Source organism: Erythrolamprus reginae, chromosome 2 (assembly GCF_031021105.1).
Source record: "Erythrolamprus reginae isolate rEryReg1 chromosome 2, rEryReg1.hap1, whole genome shotgun sequence".
Classification (NCBI taxonomy): domain Eukaryota; kingdom Metazoa; phylum Chordata; class Lepidosauria; order Squamata; family Dipsadidae; genus Erythrolamprus; species Erythrolamprus reginae.
This window is the reverse complement of record NC_091951.1, coordinates 215,105,612-215,124,667: the sequence shown is the minus strand read 5'-3', so window position 1 is coordinate 215,124,667 and position 19,056 is coordinate 215,105,612. Positions and strand designations below refer to the sequence as shown.

The 19,056-nt window shown below is 43.7% G+C and overlaps 1 protein-coding gene across 5 annotated transcripts in view; it reads right to left on the bottom strand.

Moving 5' to 3' along the window:
- SLC44A2 (solute carrier family 44 member 2 (CTL2 blood group)) overlaps nt 1-19,056 on the bottom strand; it is a 237,509-nt gene that overhangs the window by 108,155 nt on the left and 110,298 nt on the right. For all 5 annotated transcript variants that reach the window (XM_070741789.1, XM_070741790.1, XM_070741793.1 and 2 more), the window contains one exon: nt 16,692-16,821. In XM_070741789.1, the coding sequence (XP_070597890.1) occupies nt 16,692-16,821 (130 nt within the window). The remainder of the gene's footprint in view (nt 1-16,691; nt 16,822-19,056) is intronic.

Here is a 19,056-nt window from a genome sequence, read left to right as displayed (position 1 = left end):
TAGATGAAGGAATTGAAGGAAAACTTATCAAATTTGCTGATGACACAAAGCTAGGCAATGTTGCTAGTACTTAACAAGATAGATATAGGATTCAGAGGGATCTACTTCCGGTATGGTCCGGGATCGCAACGGAGGCTCCAGGAGAGGGCTCTGTCCTCGAGATCTCTTCAACCTCTCCAGAGGTCGCTTTTTGCAGTCGGTTCGGGTCCGGATGGCCCGTTCCTAGAACAGGGAGTTTCCCTGCACCCAAGGGGTCGTCACTGGGGCTCCGAAGGCAAGGGATTACCCCGCAGCTCTGGAAAAGGTGAACCGACTCTCGATCCCAAGAGAGTTCGGCCATTTGCGATCCGCCCTTACCAGTGGGAAGCAAGTAAAGAAGAAGAAGTACCTAATTGTGAATGTGCAGAAAGCAGAAGCAGAAGAAGAATACAAAAAGGAGAAAAGAAGACTCTAAGGTATAAATCCATTACTATCCGTTAACTTGGGAGATTATAGTGACTTTCTTAATAAATAAGGCGAAAATTTAAAAAACTTTGAAGGGAAAATTCATATCCAGGGGCAGGAAAAACAACAACAAACATCCGGAACTACTTTCCCTCCTCTTTGTTTTGAATTAAATCTTAATTAAATTTATAATAAAAATTGGAGTGAAATAAAAACATAATTTGGAAGAAGATAACAAGCAACATGATTTAATAAAGACTATAATGATGAATTGGATTTCTTTTTGGATTTAAACAACGTTAATCCCGGGCACTATATTCTATCTATTTGCGGAGGGATCACGTTTTGTTTTTGTTGCTGATCTACACCCGTAAGAAAAATCGGAATAAATCAACAACTAACTTAATTTTCGAAGGAATTATGTGTTATTGGTGGCTGGCAACTTAAAATAAGAAGATTGATATTGTTGGAGAATTTCATTTTCTTTTTTGGTTGGATTCGCTGTTGTCAGTCTTCTCGGCTTTGTTCGTCAAGTTTGCTGCAAAGAGGAATTTTCGCTGGTTTTTCTTTTTCCCCCTTTACTGTCTCTGAGGATCTGTTTTAGTTTCTATGTTTAAAACCTGGCTCAAAATAGTGATATTTCTGGATTATTATTTTTTGTGACACCCTTGGATTAAATTACTTCGTGATACCCTTGGATTAATTTTCTTCGTGATACCCTTGGATTAAATTTTGGACTTTATTTTCCTTCTTTTTAAAAAAAAAAACGAGACTTGGACTTCATATTGCCAACAGAACTATAAATAAATTTGGATATAAATTTTGATTAATTCTCACCTGTGGATTTATACTGCATTTATCTACCCTGCATTGAGAACTTTGAAAACTTTTAAAAAAACAAACATTTTCTTTAGAACTTCAATCAACAAAAGATTTGCATTCCTGACTGAATAATATTTAAGTATATTTATCTGTACTTTCTCTATTTCCTTCTCTTAATTCTCTATTCTTTCTTTTTTCATCTCTCTCTCTTCTCCCCTCTGCTCCTTTTTTCTTCTTTCTTGGGTATTAGTCATTTTAAATAGAATTAATTGTAATAATGAATTGCTAAACTCCCCCCGTTTCCTCCGCGCCCCCCCCTGGTGTGGTGTCCTTTTATTAAAAGCAAAACAGTAATAAGTAATAAGTAATCAGATTTGTAATTAGATTTGTGTAAGTATAAGAAAGTATAAGTATAAGAAAATTTCCATTATTATATACAAATAGTATTATAAGTAACCTCTGCTTTTTTTCTTTTGATAAGTTGTTGAATAGATAAAATATTTTTATTCTTTTTTTTTTCTTACCTAAGTCTATTCTCTCCTTTTCTTCAGGTTTACTTTTTCTTTTTGCTTTTCTTTTTTAATATTTGGAAATTTCATTACTACAATCTTATATTGATAAGCAAGATCCTTCCCTTTACTTGTTAATTGATTAATTGGTTTTTTTATATACAGATAAGAGTGAAATACTATAATAAGGCTTTTCTAGATTAACTGTTATATTGATTTATAGTTATACATTTTATATTGTTGTTTTAAAACAGATTGAAAGTTCTTTTTTCCTTTAAAAAAATTGATATTGACAAAATATAAGAAATATTAAGTTGTCTAAGTAAAAGTAAAAGAGGCAATTTATAAATATATTAGTGGTATATACATCTAGTAAAATTGGATTGTATTGGAGTTTATTGGTATTTCTCCCCTCTTTAAATTAAAATAAATTTTTTTTTAAAATCAATTGGTGGGAAAGCAAAGAAAGACTGCAGAAGAGTATCATTCAAGATTTGATTAGGATGTCGAGTACATCCACACATACAAAGACTATTAAAAAACAAACTTTATCCTCTGCTTCTTCACCTCAAGTATCACCCCAGCCCTCTCCTGTACACCAAAGTGTTTCTGAAACTATGTCTGCAAAAGAGAAAGAAAAACCACAAGCAGAACCCACTCTTCTTCAAACAATACAGGAGACATTGATGGCAATGAAAGACTTTATGTTAAAATCTCAAGAAGATGCAAATCAACAACGTGAAGGATTAAAGGCCAAAATAGGAGAATTAAAAGCAGGTACAGGAGAAATGAAGGAGAAGATGAAAGAAATACAACAAACTTTGAAAGAGAACGAACAAAGAATAAAGGCAGTGGAAGAAAAGACTGGCAAAATAGAAAAAAGAATGGACTACCTTGAAGGCAGATCTGATTCTGTGGATAAAAGATACGACGAATCAATCACACATCTTGAAATACAACGAGCATCATACGGTTTGAGATTCCAGAATGTAACAGAAGAAAAAGATGAAGATCTGCAGGCAAAGATGGCAGAACTAATTGGAGGAATCCTCCAGATGGACCTGACGGAACTAACAAAAGAAATTGATGAAGTCTTCAGAGTACAAACTAGCTATGTACGTCGGCATAATTTACCAAGAGAAGTCCACATCAAATTTGTTAGAAGAACTATAAGAGATGACATCTTAAAGTGGACAAGAAATTAAAAACTACAAGATAAAGGGAAAGAAATCACAATATTGAAACAAGTTCCAAGAAGAGTAAGAGAAAGCAGAAGTTATTTTTTGACCAAAATTCTCATCAAGGAAAATATAACCTTCCGCTGGCTAATTCCAGAAGGAATCTCACTATATTGGCAATCACAAAGATATAAAATAGAAAACTTGGAAGAGGCAAAATATTTTTACGAAACAAGTGGAATAAGCAAATTTGAACAACCAATGAAAGAAGTATTAGAAAGGAAAGAAGATGAATTAGGCGACACCGCCCAGGGGGGAGAGGAGGAATCAGGTGCAAGAAAAAAACAACCACAGCGTGAATCTAAAGATTCAAAGAAGTACTACAAGTAAATATGTCAAAAGACTTGAAAATCTTTTCTGTAAATGTAAACGGCCTAAATGCACTGAGAAAGAGGAAAGACCCGTTGTACCTACCTGAACGGTCTTCTCGATGCACTGGAAGGAGAGTCCAACATGGGTTATTTACCAATCCTATTGGTAGAGACTGAGTTAGAAATTTACATAATAATTAGGTACCGCCCCCATACTCCCATGAGCCCAGTTTTAAAAACGAAAAAACCATGTAATAGGATAACCAACTTTTATTAATACAACAATAACTTAAGAACTCCCCTCTCCGGCGTCCCTTCAGATCAACATGCCGGGTGGGTTTGGACTTTCCTTCCAGTGCATCGAGAAGACCGTTCAGGTAGGTACAACGGGTCTTCTCCACTGCATCTGGAAGGAGAGTCCAACATGGGATATGCCAAAGTTTTAAGGCCTATGGGAGGGAGAAGGTCTTGATAGGGACATTGGAGATAAACAAACTTTCTGTAGGACACGTCTACCAAATGCAGCCTCCGCTGATGCAAACGAATCTAACTTATAATGTTTAATAAACGTAGACGGTGCTGCCCAGGTAGCCGCTCTGCAAATATCGTCTATGGATGCTTGCGTTGTCCAAGCTGCCGATGCGGCTGCACTCCTGGTTGAGTGGGCCGTTAGTCCTATCAGTGGGGTGTGTCCTCCCGCTCTATAGGCTTCCGTAATACAGTCCTTCAGCCAACGACTGATAGATTTGGCCGAAATTCCAAGTCCCATTTGGTGTTGTGAAAATGAAATAAACAATTTCTCAGACTTCCGGAATGATTCAGTCCGTCTGATATATATCTTCAGGGCTCTTCTGACATCAACCTTATGCCATCGTAACTCTGAAGGATGGTTCCCATGCGTGCAAAAATCAGGTAGTATTAACTCCTGCTTCCTATGGAAATGTGTATTCACCTTCAGAATGAAGGTGGGATCTAGACGGAGCACCACTCTATCCGGATAAAAGATGCATAAATCCGGCCTCACGGAAAGAGCTGAAAGTTCCGAAACTCTGCGTGCCGAGGTGATTGCCACCAAGAAGGCTGTCTTTATGGAGAGAATTCTTATCGGGATCGACCTCACAGGCTCAAAAGGTGGCTTTGTTAGCCCCTTAAGAACTAGTGTGAGGTCCCATGATGGGAACCTTCTAATCGGTGGTGCGTGTTTGTTCGAGGCACCCCGCATGAAGTCTCTAACTAATGGATGTTGGGCTAGTGACCGAGCCTCCGATGTCTGGACCATGGTGGAAAGAGCCGCCACCTGTCTCCTCAGGGTGTTAGGGGCCAAACCCCTTTCTATGCCTGCTTGTAGAAATTCCAGCACCGTAATTACGGATGCATCCTTGGGATTTTGTTCTCTTTATCACAAAATTTGCAAAAGGCCGCCCACGACGGCTGGTAAATCCTGGAGGTGGAGGGACGCCGTGCGGCCTGTATCGTGTCAATGACCTTCTCCGGCAATTCCAGATGTCTCAGTCTATGCCGCTCAAGTGCCATACGGTCAGTTGTAGCCATTGAGGGTCCGGATGTTGTAGGGCCCCCTGGCTGAGGGAGATGACTTGGTCCGGGATTCTCCACGGTGGTGATATTGACATTGCCGTCAGGTCGGCAAACCACGGACGGCGTGGCCAGTGTGGTGCTATCATCAGTACATCCGCCTTCTCCCTTAGAATCTTCTCCACCACTCTTGGAATCAGGTTCACTGGGGGAAACGCGTATAGCAAGCCGGGTGGCCATGGTGTCAGTAAGGCATTGACCCCTTCTGCTCCCGGTTCTGGGAAGCACGAGTAAAATCTCGGCATCTGAGTGTTCTGACGCGTTGCGAACAGATCTACCGAGGGCCTCCCGAACTTGTGAGACATCTGCTGGAATAGCCCTGGATCTAATCTCCACTCCGGCGGGTCTAGTGTGGTCCTGTTGAGCCAGTCTGCCTGCATGTTGATGGTTCCAGCAATGTGTTCTGCAGACAATGAGGCTAGATGCACCTCGGCCCAGCTGAACAGATTGTTCGACTCTTCCATAAGGCGCTGCGACCTCGTACCCCCTTGGTGGTTCAAGTGAGCTCTGGTCGCCACATTGTTAAGACTAAAATGTGTCTGTCCTGTACAATCGGAAGGAAGGTTCGTAGAGCTAAGTGTACTGCTCTGAGTTTGAGGAAGTTTATGTTTATTGGGGTTAGGTCCGTTGTTGACCATGTGCCCTGAGCCATGTGATGTCCAATGTGTGCTCCCCAACCATAAAGGCTGGCATCTGTGGTAAGGATGACTTTGTCCTGTATTTGAAATGGAGAGCCTTTGCGTATTGCCTGAGATGTCCACCACTTTAGGGATTCTCTCTGACTCTCCGAGGTAGCTTGACCTTTCGGTGAGAGTGGCTCGCCCTTGATCTTTGTGCTGGTAGTAGGAGCCACTGCAAGGTTCGGATATGGTGCCTGGCCCAGGGAACAATTCCTATAGCCGACACCAGGGTTCCCAGTATCTTTGATAGGAGTGATAGTGGGATCCGTCTGTGATGGTTGAGGCTGGCGATTAGGCGCTGGATGTTCTCTAGCCTTTCCGGGGAAAGCGACACTGTGTTGGCTTGAGTGTCTATTATGGCTCCCAGATGTTGAAGCCTGGTTCTGGGTGACAGCTGGCTCTTCTCCATGTTTATGGTGAAGCCATGACCTTCTAGCGTTCGTATGGTCTGAACCAAATCGCGTCTTGCTTGTGCCGGGGACCTGGATAGTATAATAATGTCGTCCAGGTATGCCATCAACCTTATAGCATGTCCGCGCAGGTGGGCCGTCAAAGCATCCAGGAGCTTTGTGAAAGATCGTGGAGCTGAAGAGAGGCCAAATGGCATAGCTCTGTACTGGTAATGGGTTCCCCCGGAGCAAAAACGGAGGTATTTCCGGTGTGCCGGATGTATGGGCACGTGGAGGTATGCCTCCTTTAGGTCGATGGAAGTCAATAAGTCTTGAGGCCTGATTGAGGCCAGAATGGTTTGCAGAGAATGCATGTGAAACCTCCTGTATCTGATGAAGAGGTTGAGCTGCTTGAGATTGAGGATTAACCTGCAACCTCCCGAGGCCTTGGGGACAATGAAGATCATCGAGTAGAACCCTCTGCCCGTCTCTTGGGGTGGTACTGGTTCTATGGCTTGGATCTCTAACAAATGTGTAATTTCCTTTTGTAATTGCTGCATCTTTTGAGGCTCCCGAATAACCGGGCAGCTTATAAATCGATTGGGGGGCCGCCCAATAAACTCCAGGCGTAGTCCACCCAACACTGTGGCAAGGACCCACTGGTCGGACGAAGTGCTGCGCCAGGGGGTGCTGAAGTGTTGCAGTTTTCCCCCGAGTGGCAGCCGGTTGGCAAAGTCATTTGGACCAACGAAAACCTCTTTGGTTGTTCCCCCGAAAGGGCCGCCTGGATTGTTGGTAGCCCCTTGGTCTGTCCTGGAACGACCCCCGGTCGCTCCTGAAGGATTGTTGTGTGAACTGACCTTGGTTGAATGGTTGTTGATGCTGGGTCGTGCCTGTGGAGTTGTCCCAGCGAGGAGTTTGACGCCTCGTATAAGGGGTAGATCTCCAGTCTTGACGCCTGCCCGACTTGGGTAGTACTTTTCTCTTATCCTTGTCCTCTATGAGGACTTTGTCCAGGATGTCGCCAAAGAGCATCGAGCCCTGGAATGGGGCCGACGCCAATCGCCACTTGGATTTCAGGTCCGCTGGCCAGTTCCTTAACCACAGGAGGCGGTGAGCCATCCCTCTGCTGGAGAACTTCGCCACGTGCAGTGTGGCATCTGCAGATAATTCCGCTGCCGCCAGCAGCTTGCTCAGGTCTTGGCGCAACCTGCCCTCTTCTGGTCCCAACCGAGATTGCATCTCCTGTAGCCACAGAATCGATGCTCTGTTCAGGAATGCTGCTGCTGCTCTGAATCCCCAGCTTGCCATCTGGTGGACCTTCCGCAGGAGTGTCTCCGCCTTCCGTTCCTCCGGCTTCAGGCTCTCCCCTGTCTCCGAAGGTACCAATGCGCCGGAGACTAAGGTCCCGACTGGCTGGTCTATTGGCGGGTACTCAAGGAGTTTTTCCACCTCCTCATCGAAGGTGTAGAACTTCCTTTCCAGGTTTGACGGGCCTCGAGCCGCTGCTGGGTGTTGCCACGGTCTCTTGACCCCTTCCACAAATATGTGTGATGCAGGGAAATGGTCAGACTCGGGCTGGGGTTCCCTAAGTAGGGTAGCTGAGGTCTTGCCCACCTCTTCGGCTGTTTTAGCCGTTCCAGGTAGGTTCATCACCTGTTTAGCCTTGAATAGCAGTGTCCTGAACAGTGTTGGCTTAAACAGGCCTACCGGTGGCGGTTGTTCTGGGGGTGCCTCATCCTCAGACAGGTCATATTCCTTTTCGCTGTCCTCTCCTAGTAATGGCTCCTCTGAGAGGGACCCCAAGCCCGAGGGGGGCGGTACCGACCACATGTTCCTTGCTGTTTGTGATGGTTGTGGAGCATACTGGTGGGCCCCAGTTGCCACTCCCTGCGAATAGGCGTTTGCAATGAGTTCTTGCAAGTCTGGCGGCATGTCCTGCCATGCACTTGTCTGTGCTCTTAACCCCGCTGCCGTGGGGGTGAAAGTGGCTGAAGGACCCTGGGAATCTCTCCTGGGAAGTGCAGTTGACCCGGGCCTGGTCCACGAGGTGGCTGGTGAAGGTGCCACAGGAGGCATTGCCGTAGATTGTCGGTCTGGTGACCAGTCCCCCTCATATCTGGCCCCAGAAAGGCCAAAAAGTGATAGTGGGGTCAATGGATCTGGGGTCAATGCTTGCCTCTGGGTTAGTGGAACCGCTGAGGGGGAGGCATGTAAGGCCGCCTCCAGCCTTTTCTCCAGGGCCTTGATGCGCTTCTCGGCCTCTTTTAGTGAAGAGGCTGAGGCAGGGGATGTAGAGGCCTTTGACTTTTCTTTGGCCTTCCCCTTGGGCTTGTCCTTAGGCCTGGCTAGGGATGCCGGCTTGTCGCGGCCCGGTTGCTCTTCCATCATTACTCACTCTTTTTAGGATCCTGCTGTGCTTTAGGATCCTGCTGGGACCCTGGTGGAAAAAAGGTTGGGGACCACTGATCTAGAGGAGTCCAGTAAGCAGCCCTGAAAATGCCTTGTCAGCCCAGTAAAATGGCGTCCCACCTTGATAAGGCTCTGCGCCTGCGCTCTGAGGCATAGTAGCCTTCTCGCGCCCAACAGCTGCCGGAAGTACTTCCGGTTGGCGCCTTGGGGTATCGCGCCGACAGCGGCCCCAAAATGGCACCACCCAAGCTGTTTGCAGCTTTTGCCCGACTTCCCGGCTTCCTCCGGCCGTTCCTGGGCTGCTGGCCGCTTCTCGCCGCTTCCCAGCCACGTTGCCTGCCATCTTCTCAGCTCCCAAGCCCTTATTCCTCGGCAGCTGCGGTGGCTTGCTTGGGGGCAGCAGTCGTGCGCGCGCGACTCTTGGCGGCGGCTTCCCGGCCGCCAAACAGCTGAGAGGCGCAGCTCCGCTTCTTCCCAGGAGCTTGGACCGAAGCGCCTTCGAGCCTCCCAGTGGGGGGGGGCGGACCCCCCCCACCTTCGGCTTGCAGCCCTGGTCTGGCCACAGAGGTCAGGGACCCCAGGCTGGGTGCTCCTTTGCGGGGAAGTTCCCTCAGAGGGAAACGAACCCCCGAGGAGGATGTTGGGGATTGCTGCCCACGGAGGGCAGACAACCCCATCTGCTTCTTCTTTTGTTCAGCCTGTAATGAGACAAAAAAGAAATCATTAAACAGGTACAACAATTTTATTCCTACACTCTAATTTTTCTACAGCAAAACTCAGTACGTCTCTACCCTGGGACTGAGTTTTTAAAACTGGGCTCATGGGAGCAGTATGGGGGCGGTACCTAATTATTATGTAAATTTCTAACTCAGTCTCTACCAATAGGATTGGTAAATAACCCATGTTGGACTCTCCTTCCAGATGCAGTGGAGAACAAATATTTACTAAAATCAAGAAACAAGATGCACAGATAGTAATACTACAAGAAGTCCATATTAAAAAGACAAATTGAAAATTATTACTAAATTCTAAAATCGGAAATATGTATGCTACATTGGCAAATCAAAGGAAAAGAGGGATAGCTTTATATGTAGAAAATTCCATAAACTCCAAACAATTATATGCTGATCCAGAGGGTAGAATATTAATTGTACAGATAAATATTGAGCCCAAACCGCTTGTTATTGTCTCTATTTATGCGTCCAATGAAAATCAAATGACATTTTACAAACAATTGCATCAAAAAATAAATGAATTAAACATTAAAAATATGATTATAATTGGCGACTTCAATGCAATTTCAAATAGATCACTAGATCATTCGGGGGGGGGGAATAAGAAAAGAAAGAAAAATATACTACCAACTACCTTTCAAAAAATGAAATCAGAGTTATTTTTAAATGACATTTGGAGGGAAAGACACCCCCAAACCAGACAATATATTTCTATTCAAACCCCCATAAAATTTGGACAAGAATAGATATGGTGTGGGCCCCAAAAGTAACCTCAGAACAAATAAAAGAGATTGAGATAGATACAAATACATGGGCTGACCACAACCCTTTAGTGGTGTATTTGAAAAGTAATAAGAAATATTTAAATTGGCAAATGAACAGGAATATTATAAGAGATTTACAATATAAAGAACTGATAGAAAAAGAATTAAAAGTCTTTTTTGAAATAAATAAGAACTCAGAAACTTCCCCTCAAAATTTATGGGATACCGCAAAGGCATACATTAGAAGAATTACAATTTCATATACAGCGAAAGTAAATAAAGAAAAAAAGATACAATATGAACAACTAATTACTGAATTAAAACAACTAGAGACCATATCGCAACACAATACTAAGAATAAGGAGACTGAAGGAAAGATAGAAATGGTTAGACATAAAATTAATCTTATTGAACAAGGTCAAATAGCGGAAAAGATAAAAAGAACTAAACAACATTACTTTGAACACGCAAATAAGCCAGGAAGATGGCTCGCGTATAAACTAAGGAAGCATAGACAATCAAAAATAATTAAAGAGTTAGAAGATGAAAATGGAAAGATAATATAGAAGAGAAAGCAAAAATAGTACAAGAATTTTATAAAGAACTACCCTGTTTCCCCGATAGTAAGACACCCCCGATTGTAAGACGTATTGGGGGTTTCAGGGGGGTCGGCTAATATAAGCCGTACCCCGAAAGTAAGACATATGTCTTACTTTCGGGGAAACACGGAGGTATTGCCGCCTCCCTCTCATCTAGCTGCGCGCCGCCTCCTGCCCACGTCCGCACCATCCCCCTCTCCATACGTCGCCGCGTCTGCCACCTCCGTCTGATCCAAATGAGCGCCGCCTCCTGCCCACTTCCGCGCCGCCCCCCTCTCCATACATCACCGTGCCGTCCCCCTCTCCATACGTCACCGCGCCGTCCCCTGCACTTGTCACTGCCGCCTCCTGCTTAAAATACGGTAATGCACACAGTATTAATCATACATCAGTAAAACATACACACTGGCGTACTGGGGTATCATCTGCTGTTTTGTGGTGAATACAATACTGTTCAGGTTGTTAATAAATGTTAATTTTATGGTTAAAACAAAAAATTCGACAATTTTTTTCCAATATAAGACATACCCCAAAAGTAAGACATAGTGGGGCTTTTGGGGATTAAAAAAAAGTAAGACACTTACTTTCGGGGAAACACGGTATATAAAAAAGAAGATATTAATGAAGAAGAGATTTTTAACTACTTAGAGTCTTTAAAACTACAATTGACAGAAGAACAACAGGAAAGTTTAGACTGTCCAATAACAGTTGAAGAGCTACAAAGCACTATTAATAAGCAAAAAAATAATAAAGCAACTGGTCCGGACGCCATTCCAGCAGAATGGTATAAAATAGACAGTGAAGTAATAATAAATAATATGTTGGAAATTTTTAATGAAAGTACAATGGACAGTAAAATTCCTAAATCATGGTCAGAACCTTTAATAACTTTAATTCATAAACCAGGAACCAGTAAGGAAAAGATAAAGAATTATAGACCAATATCATTACTAAATGTAGATTATAAAATAAACAAAAGTAAAACACAATTTATAGTTAAGAATATGACAGCAATTCAGGAAAGGAAACTTGAAAATATTACAGGTATGAAGGTAGTTAAGAAAGTTAAATATTTGGGAATATGGCTAACATCGAAAACTATATCCCTAAAAAATGATAATTATATGAAATTAATTGAAGAAATTAAAAAAGATTTAGAAATATGGAATAATTTAAAAATATCTTTTTGGGGGAGAATTGCCACAATTAAGATGAATATTTTACCTAAGATTCTGTTTTTGTTACAGACAATAACTATAAATCCAGGGGGGAAATTAAAAAAAACCTTAACAACGATAATTAGGAAATTTTTATGGCAAGGTAAAAAAGCCAGAATAAAGATAAATATTTTGGAAGATATTAAAGAACGAGGAGGATTTGCTTTACCAAATTGGAAGTTGTATTATCAGGCAGCCGCCTTAACTTGGATTAGAGATTGGATAATATTAGAAGATAGTAGAACATTAAATTTGGAAGGCCATGATCTCATGTTAGGTTGGCATGCCTTTATATGGTATGACAAGGATAAAATACATACATATTTTAAAAGACATACAATAAGAAAGTATTTATTGGAAGTTTGGAAAGATGTAAAAAAAAAACATTTTTTAACTATTCCGGAATGGATCTCCCCGCTGGAAGCAATAACCCATCCCAATTCGACAAAGGAAATGAAAATAATAAGATATAAAGAATTACTGAATGACCAGATGAAATTAAAATCAAGAAATAAATTACAGGAAGAAGGCATTAAAATAGATTGGTGTCAATACATTCAGATTCAATCTAGATTTCAAAGAGATAGTAAGGTATATAATTTTAAGAAGAGTAAATTTTTTTTAGGTAACTTATTAATTAATAATCAGTCCAAATTAATAGGTAAAGTATATAAATATATGATAGGACATAAAAATATAGACTTGACCTTAAAAGATGGTATGATAAGCTGGTGTAAAAACATAGGTAGAGAAATTGATATAGATACTTGGGAAAAAGTCTGGATCTCAAACTGGAAAATTACAAAGTCGGTCTCATTAAAAGAAAACCAAATTAAAATGTTCTATAGGTGGCACCTCCCACCGAGCAGGATAGCAAAAATGTTCCCCAATGTGTCCCCATTATGTTGGAAATATAAGAAAGAAATAGGTACCTACTGTCATCAATGGTGGATGTGTAGTAAAGTTAAGCTGTACAGTGATCCCCCGCTCGTTGCGAGGGTTCCGTTCCAGGACCCCCCGCAACGAGCGGGTTTTCGTGAAGTAGCACTGCGGAAGTAAAAACACCATCTGCGCATGTGCAGATGGTGTTTTTAATTTCCGCAGCGCTAGCGAGGAGCTGAAGATTGGGGGCGGCGCGGCTGTTTTAAAACGTCGCCGCCGGCATGGGGGGCTTCCTAGCAGCCCCCCAAACCCGGGTTGGGGCTCCGGGGGGTGCTGGCAAGCCCCCCATGCCGGTGGCGACGTTTTAAAACAGCCGCGTCGCCCCCAATCTTCGGCTCCTCGCTAGCGGGCAGGCAGGCGGCGGACAAGCCGTTCGCTGGCGCTCGCTCTCGCCGCTTTCGAGCTGAGTCCTGAAGCGAATTCGCTTCAGGACTCAGCTCCAAAGCGGCGAGAGCTAGCGCCAGCGAACGGCTTGTCCGCGCTCGCTCTCGCCGCTTTCGAGCTGAGTCCTGAAGCGAATTCGCTTCAGGACTCAGCTCCAAAGCAGCGAGAGCTAGCGCCAGCGAACGGCTTGTCCGCGCTCGCTCTCGCCGCTTTCGAGCTGAGTCCTGAAGCGAATTCGCTTCAGGACTCAGCTCCAAAGCGGCGAGAGCTAGCGCCAGCGAACGGCTTGTCCGCGCTCGCTCTCGCTGCTTTCGAGCTGAGTCCTGAAGCGAATTCGCTTCAGGACTCAGCTCCAAAGTGGCGAGAGCTAGCACCAGCGAACGGCTTGTCCGCGCTCGCTCTCGCCGCTTTCGAGCTGAGTCCTGAAGCGAATTCGCTTCAGGACTCAGCTCCAAAGCGGCGAGAATGAACGGTGTGGGCGGGCGAAGGGCGGGCGGCAACGAGGAGTTTGCGTGGGCGGTGGGGAAACTCCTTGCTGATGCCCACTGCTCGCCTTCCCGCCAGCAAGAGGGGGAAGACCCAGGGAAGCCGCCCAGCAGCTGATCTGCCGGGCGCCATCTACGCATGCGTGCCCATAGAAAAAAGGGCACACATGCGCAGATGGTGTTTTGACTTCCGGGTTGAAAAATCGCAAATTACCCTGTTCGCAATAGTCGGGGACGCAATAACCGGGGGATCACTGTATTGGAAAATGATAGAAAGAATTTTAAAAGAAATAGTAATGCAGGATGTAGAAAAAACCCCGGAATTCTACTTACTGGGTATAACTAGTCAGGAATACAAGAAAGAAATTTTATATTTAGTTATACATATCTTGACAGCGGTCAGGATTGTGTACGCGCAAAACTGGAAAGGGGAAAATATCCCCAAAGAAGAAGAGGTTATCAAGAAAATACTAGATTGCGCTGGAATGGATATGATGACAAGACGGTTAAAAGACCAAGTAGAATCAGAATTTTATGTAGTATGGAATAAAGTGTATAAGAAAAAGAAGAATGTATGACTTATATTTTGTGTTTTACCTAGGTTATAAATGAAAGTTTTTTTGTATACAAGATTAAATATAGCTTCTTCTTTTCATTTAAAGTATTAAGTTGATTTAAAGTATTAAAAAGGTATTCTTTTTTTGTATGGAAATTTAACTTCTAAAATAAGTTGGGGTATCGCAACCCCAAATTCATGTTAAATGTATGTTTGTTTGTTTTGTCGTTTTATGAAAATTTCAATAAAGTTTATAAATAAATAAAAAGGATTCAGAGGGATCTAGACAGGCTTGAACAATGGGCTGAAACTAACAGAATGTTATTTAACAGAGAGAAATGCAAGATCCTACATCTGGGCAAAAATAATGAAAACAGCACATATAGAATGGGAGGAATATGTCTGAGCAGTAGCACAGGTGAGAAGGACCTGGGTGTATTAGTAGATCACAGACTAAACAACAGGGTGAAACAGCTGCAAAAAAGGCAAACACAATCCTGGGATGTATCAAGAGGAGCATATAATCTCGCTCATGTGAAGTAATTATTCCTCTCTACAGTACTTTGGTATGACTACGCTTGGAATACTGTGTTCAGTTCTGGGGGGCCCAATTTAAAAAGGACATTGATAAACTAAAGCAAATTCAGAGGAGAGTTACAAGGATGGTGAGTGGTCTGGAAACCATGTCCTATGAGGAACAGTTAAAGATCTAGGGATGTTTACTCTGCAAAGGAGAAGACTGAGAAGAGACTTGACAACTGTCTACAAATATCTGAAGGGCTGTCACAGAGCAGAGAGATCAGCATTGTTCTCATTAGCACATGGAAGGACTAGAAACAATGGAATGAAACTGCAAGAGTGTAGATTTAGATTAGATATCAGAAAAAACTTTCTAACAATAAGGGTGATAAACCAGTTTCCACAGGAGGTGGTGGGTTCGCCTTCACTTGAGGTCTTCAAACAGAGACCGGATGGGATGATTTAATGAATCCGGCATTGAGCAGGGGCTTGGACCCGATGACCCTGGAGGTCCCTTCCAACTCGATGATTTTATGATTTTAAGTGGTATGGTCAGAGATGATACCCAGAAAAGTATGGCGTTGTTTTGGTGATCTGAAAGGTGTGAATAAATCCAGGATTGAGAATGGAAGGATGGGTGGATTGCCATCCCGACATACAGATCTATATAGAGACGATGGGGTTCACTTAATGTATAGAGGCAACAATATATTTCTCTCGGACCTGCAGAGGTGCCTGCAGGAACTGGTGCAGGGGGGGGGGGAGTCAGGGGGCCTAAATAGAGATTTGACCACCTGTCAAAATCAGGTTGGGAGCAGAAATGGGTTTAGCAGCAGCTGCATTTTCTTCTTTAGGGCACCTTTTGGATGGTGACTGGTTGCCCCTCACCAGAAGCTCTGGGCATGTCAGGCTGAGTTATGGAGAGTGGGTGCCTTTGAGACTCACCTATGCCAGGACCTCTGAATGGACAACTGGGGTGAGCCTCCCCACATGCCAAGTGGTATGGCAGAGAGCAAAAAAAAGGCCAGGGGGAACCTTCCCTTGCTCAGCAAGCAGCTTTGTCCATAGCTGCTTAGAAATGTTGTGACAGGGATTCTGCCCCCCTTTTGTCTTTTATCTCTGCAGGTCTTTACCTATTTAATTAATTTTATTACAATAAAGTGACCCATTTTAAAATCCAGCTTTGTGTCCGTGTGTTATTCGGCTTCCGATGCAATTGGAAGCAAGCAGGCTTACCTATGGCCGAATTTGCAGAGGAGCCGAGAACACAGGCTCCAACGTTGTTATTCGGGAAGAGAGTGGGGCGGTCTCATGCAAAAGCAGCCCCACAGCAAACTGTGGTGTGCTGCTTAAACAGAGGGTGGGGCAGCACTGAGGATAAAAAGGACATCCCGCTCGTATCTCTTCCTCTTTCTTGGATCTTCACGAAGCACCCGCTCACCCTCCCTTTAACTTTTGGTGTAACAGGGTCACCTCTGGGGCCAAGTAGGAATTTTTTGCGGCATGAACACCTTTGATGACGGCTGATGTCCTATGTCAGGACCTCTGTATGGGGAACTGGGGTGAGCCCCCCGACATGCCAAGTGGTATAGCAGTGAGGGAAACGTTCCCTTGCTCAACAAGGAGCTTCGCCCATAGCTGCTTAGAAATGTTGTGACAGGGATTCTGCCACCATTTTGTCTTTTACTTCTGCAGGTCTTTACCTATTTAATTAATTTTATTACAATAAAGTGACCTATTTTAAAATCCAGCTTTGTGTCCGTGTGTTATTTGGCTTCCAATGCAAATTAACAGCCTGCCCAGTGAAATAACATTCCCCACAAAGTTTGGATGCTTCCTCTATTAATGCCATGAAAACCTTATTTTTCTCCTCAAGTGTTAGGCCAGAATGAAAGATTTTAAACATGGTAAGTGTTGTTTGGCCTTGGTTAAATTGGTTAGTTTTTTATTTTTATTATTTTATTCTTTTTTCAATTTGAGATTATTTGATTTTCTCATACTTGGTTTTTATGTTCCTTTCCAGAGTCACTTTTTGCTTATTGTCCATGTAAACCAAATAAATAAATAAATCACAATAGGCAAATAAAACTCACTTGGCCCCTTCTAGAAGTTCTGTCACATTCCTTTTCTTCCCACTTCCACTTCCATCATCAAAGGTTGTTGCGTTTCCAACCATAATAACACCTTTCTTACTATTGATTGCAGGTAAACATCTACGAGCCACTGTTAAACATCAAAGAGATTCAAATATTTAACCCCAGTGATTTCCTCTGCCTCATTAGAGCAACATATTATTCTCATGTTTCACAAATATTGCAGGGCCTTCATATTCCTCATTTGAGCCAACTCACTTTAAACTACTGGTTCTTCCCAGTAGCCTCTCAGTACATCTCCTCCCCTCCCAGTATATAACTGTATGTCCTTTGACAATCTTGTTCATATTTTATATTCTCTGGGAAGGGTTTCCTTTCTGTCCCCCATCCAGAATTGTAATCTCTTAAATTCTAAACTATCAAGGACTCTAGAATTAGCTTCCTCTTTAGTCTTTGGGAAGAGTCTGAAGGTTTTTAAGAGATACCGTATTTTTCGGAGTATAAGATGCACCAGAATATAAGACGCACTTTAGTTTTGGGGGAGGAAAAGAATCTGCTTACCAGGTATTAATCTAGCTAGCATCCTTAGTCTGGTCAGCTTCAGCACATTATTTTATCCCCTGGTTAAGGGCTTTAAAAAAATTTAATCTGAGAGAGTAACAATGAAAGAGCTTGCAAGCCAGTAAGAGTTGGGAACATCATTAGCACCTGGAAAGAAACAGTCTGAGCAAGTAGAGCAATGGAAAAAACCTTGAAAAGACAGGGCTTGGGAAACATTCTTCTTTGCAGAGAATAACAATGAAAGAGCTTGCAAGTGGTAAGAGCTGCAAACATTGTTAGGGCTGGAAAGAAACTTACTCAGAGCAAGTTAGAGTAATGAACAAACCCTGCAAAGACTTAGGGCTTGGAAAACATTCTTCACAGCTTGAGTACTTTAATAGCACCTGGTTAGGTCTGGAAAGAAATATGTGGAGCAAGTAAATCATTGGGAAAAAAACCACCTACACAGACAGGGTTTGGAATACATTCTTGGAAGAGTAACAATAAAAGAGCTTGTAAGCGGTAAAAGTTGGGAACATTGTTAGCACTTGGTTAGGACTGGAAAGAAACTTAGAGTAAGTTAGAGTAATGAAACAAACCCTGCAAAGACTTAGGGCTTGGAAAATATTTCTTCACAGAGAGAAACAATGAAAGAGCCTGTAAGGTAAGAGCTGGGAAGATCATTAGCAGCTAATTAGGGCTGAAAAAAAAGCTACATTCAAAGTATAAGACGTACCCTAATCACCGTATTTTACAGTGTATAAGACACACATTTTTACCTTTAAAAAGTACGCCAAAAACTGGATGTGTCTTATACATCGAATGCTGTTGGGTGGTGGTCAGCAGTGGTGGCAGCAGCAGCCTTTTCATAGTCCCACGGCAGCAGCTTTTCACGCAGTTTGCCAGCTGGCACTGGCCGCCGCTACCAAAATGTGTGACAAGCTGCTATCCTCGGACTATGGGAAGGCTGCTGCCACTGCTGCTGACCGCCACTGCAGAAGCGCGTGAGAAGCTGCCCCTGCCAGACTATGGGACTATGCCCCAAGTTTCATGCATGGGGGGAAAGCTGAACTTCTGTCCTCCATCACGTGGGTGCTTCTCTCCCTTGGTAGGTTCATCTTGCTACCGCTTCCTCCTCTGTAAACCAAGTTCTGTAAACTGTAAACCAACTTCTGTAGCAATCTCAAATGCCGCTTCTGCTTCCTCCTCTATAAGCTAACTTGTCGTTTCATACCAACAAGTGGAGGACGGGGGCTGCTGTTTTTGCTGCTGGCGCTTCTAATAGAGGCTGAGGCAAACGGGCAACACTGTGTTCTTGTCAGACCCGCTTCATCCTTCCTCCTCAGCTGCCTGGGTTTCAGTTCTGTCCGAAGAGGGGTGGCTGAGGAAGGACGACGAAGCGGGTCTGACGAGAACGCAGCGCTGCCCATTTGCCTGAGTCTCTATTAGAAGCGGCGGCAGCAGCAAAAGCAGCAGCCTCCCGTCCTCCCCTTGTTGGAACAAAACAAGTTGGCTTACAGAGGAGGAAGTGGCTACAGAAGTTGGTTTACAGAGGAAGAAGAGCCGAGTTGGTTTACAGAGACCTCCTTTCCTGGGCTGAAGTCTCTTCGGGTCTCAGTCCTGAGAGTCACCCTGGCTCATCCTCTTCCCTCTCCCCCACTTTCCCCTCACTTTCAGCGCTCCCTCATGTATGAAGGCAAGAAAACGAAGAATATATTCCTGACGCAGGCTTTGGAGAAGATACTGATTGGGGTGGGGATGGCAGCGAAGGAAAGTGTGTGTGAGGCAGGGGAGGGAGAACAGGGTACCTGCGGCAGGCAAGGAT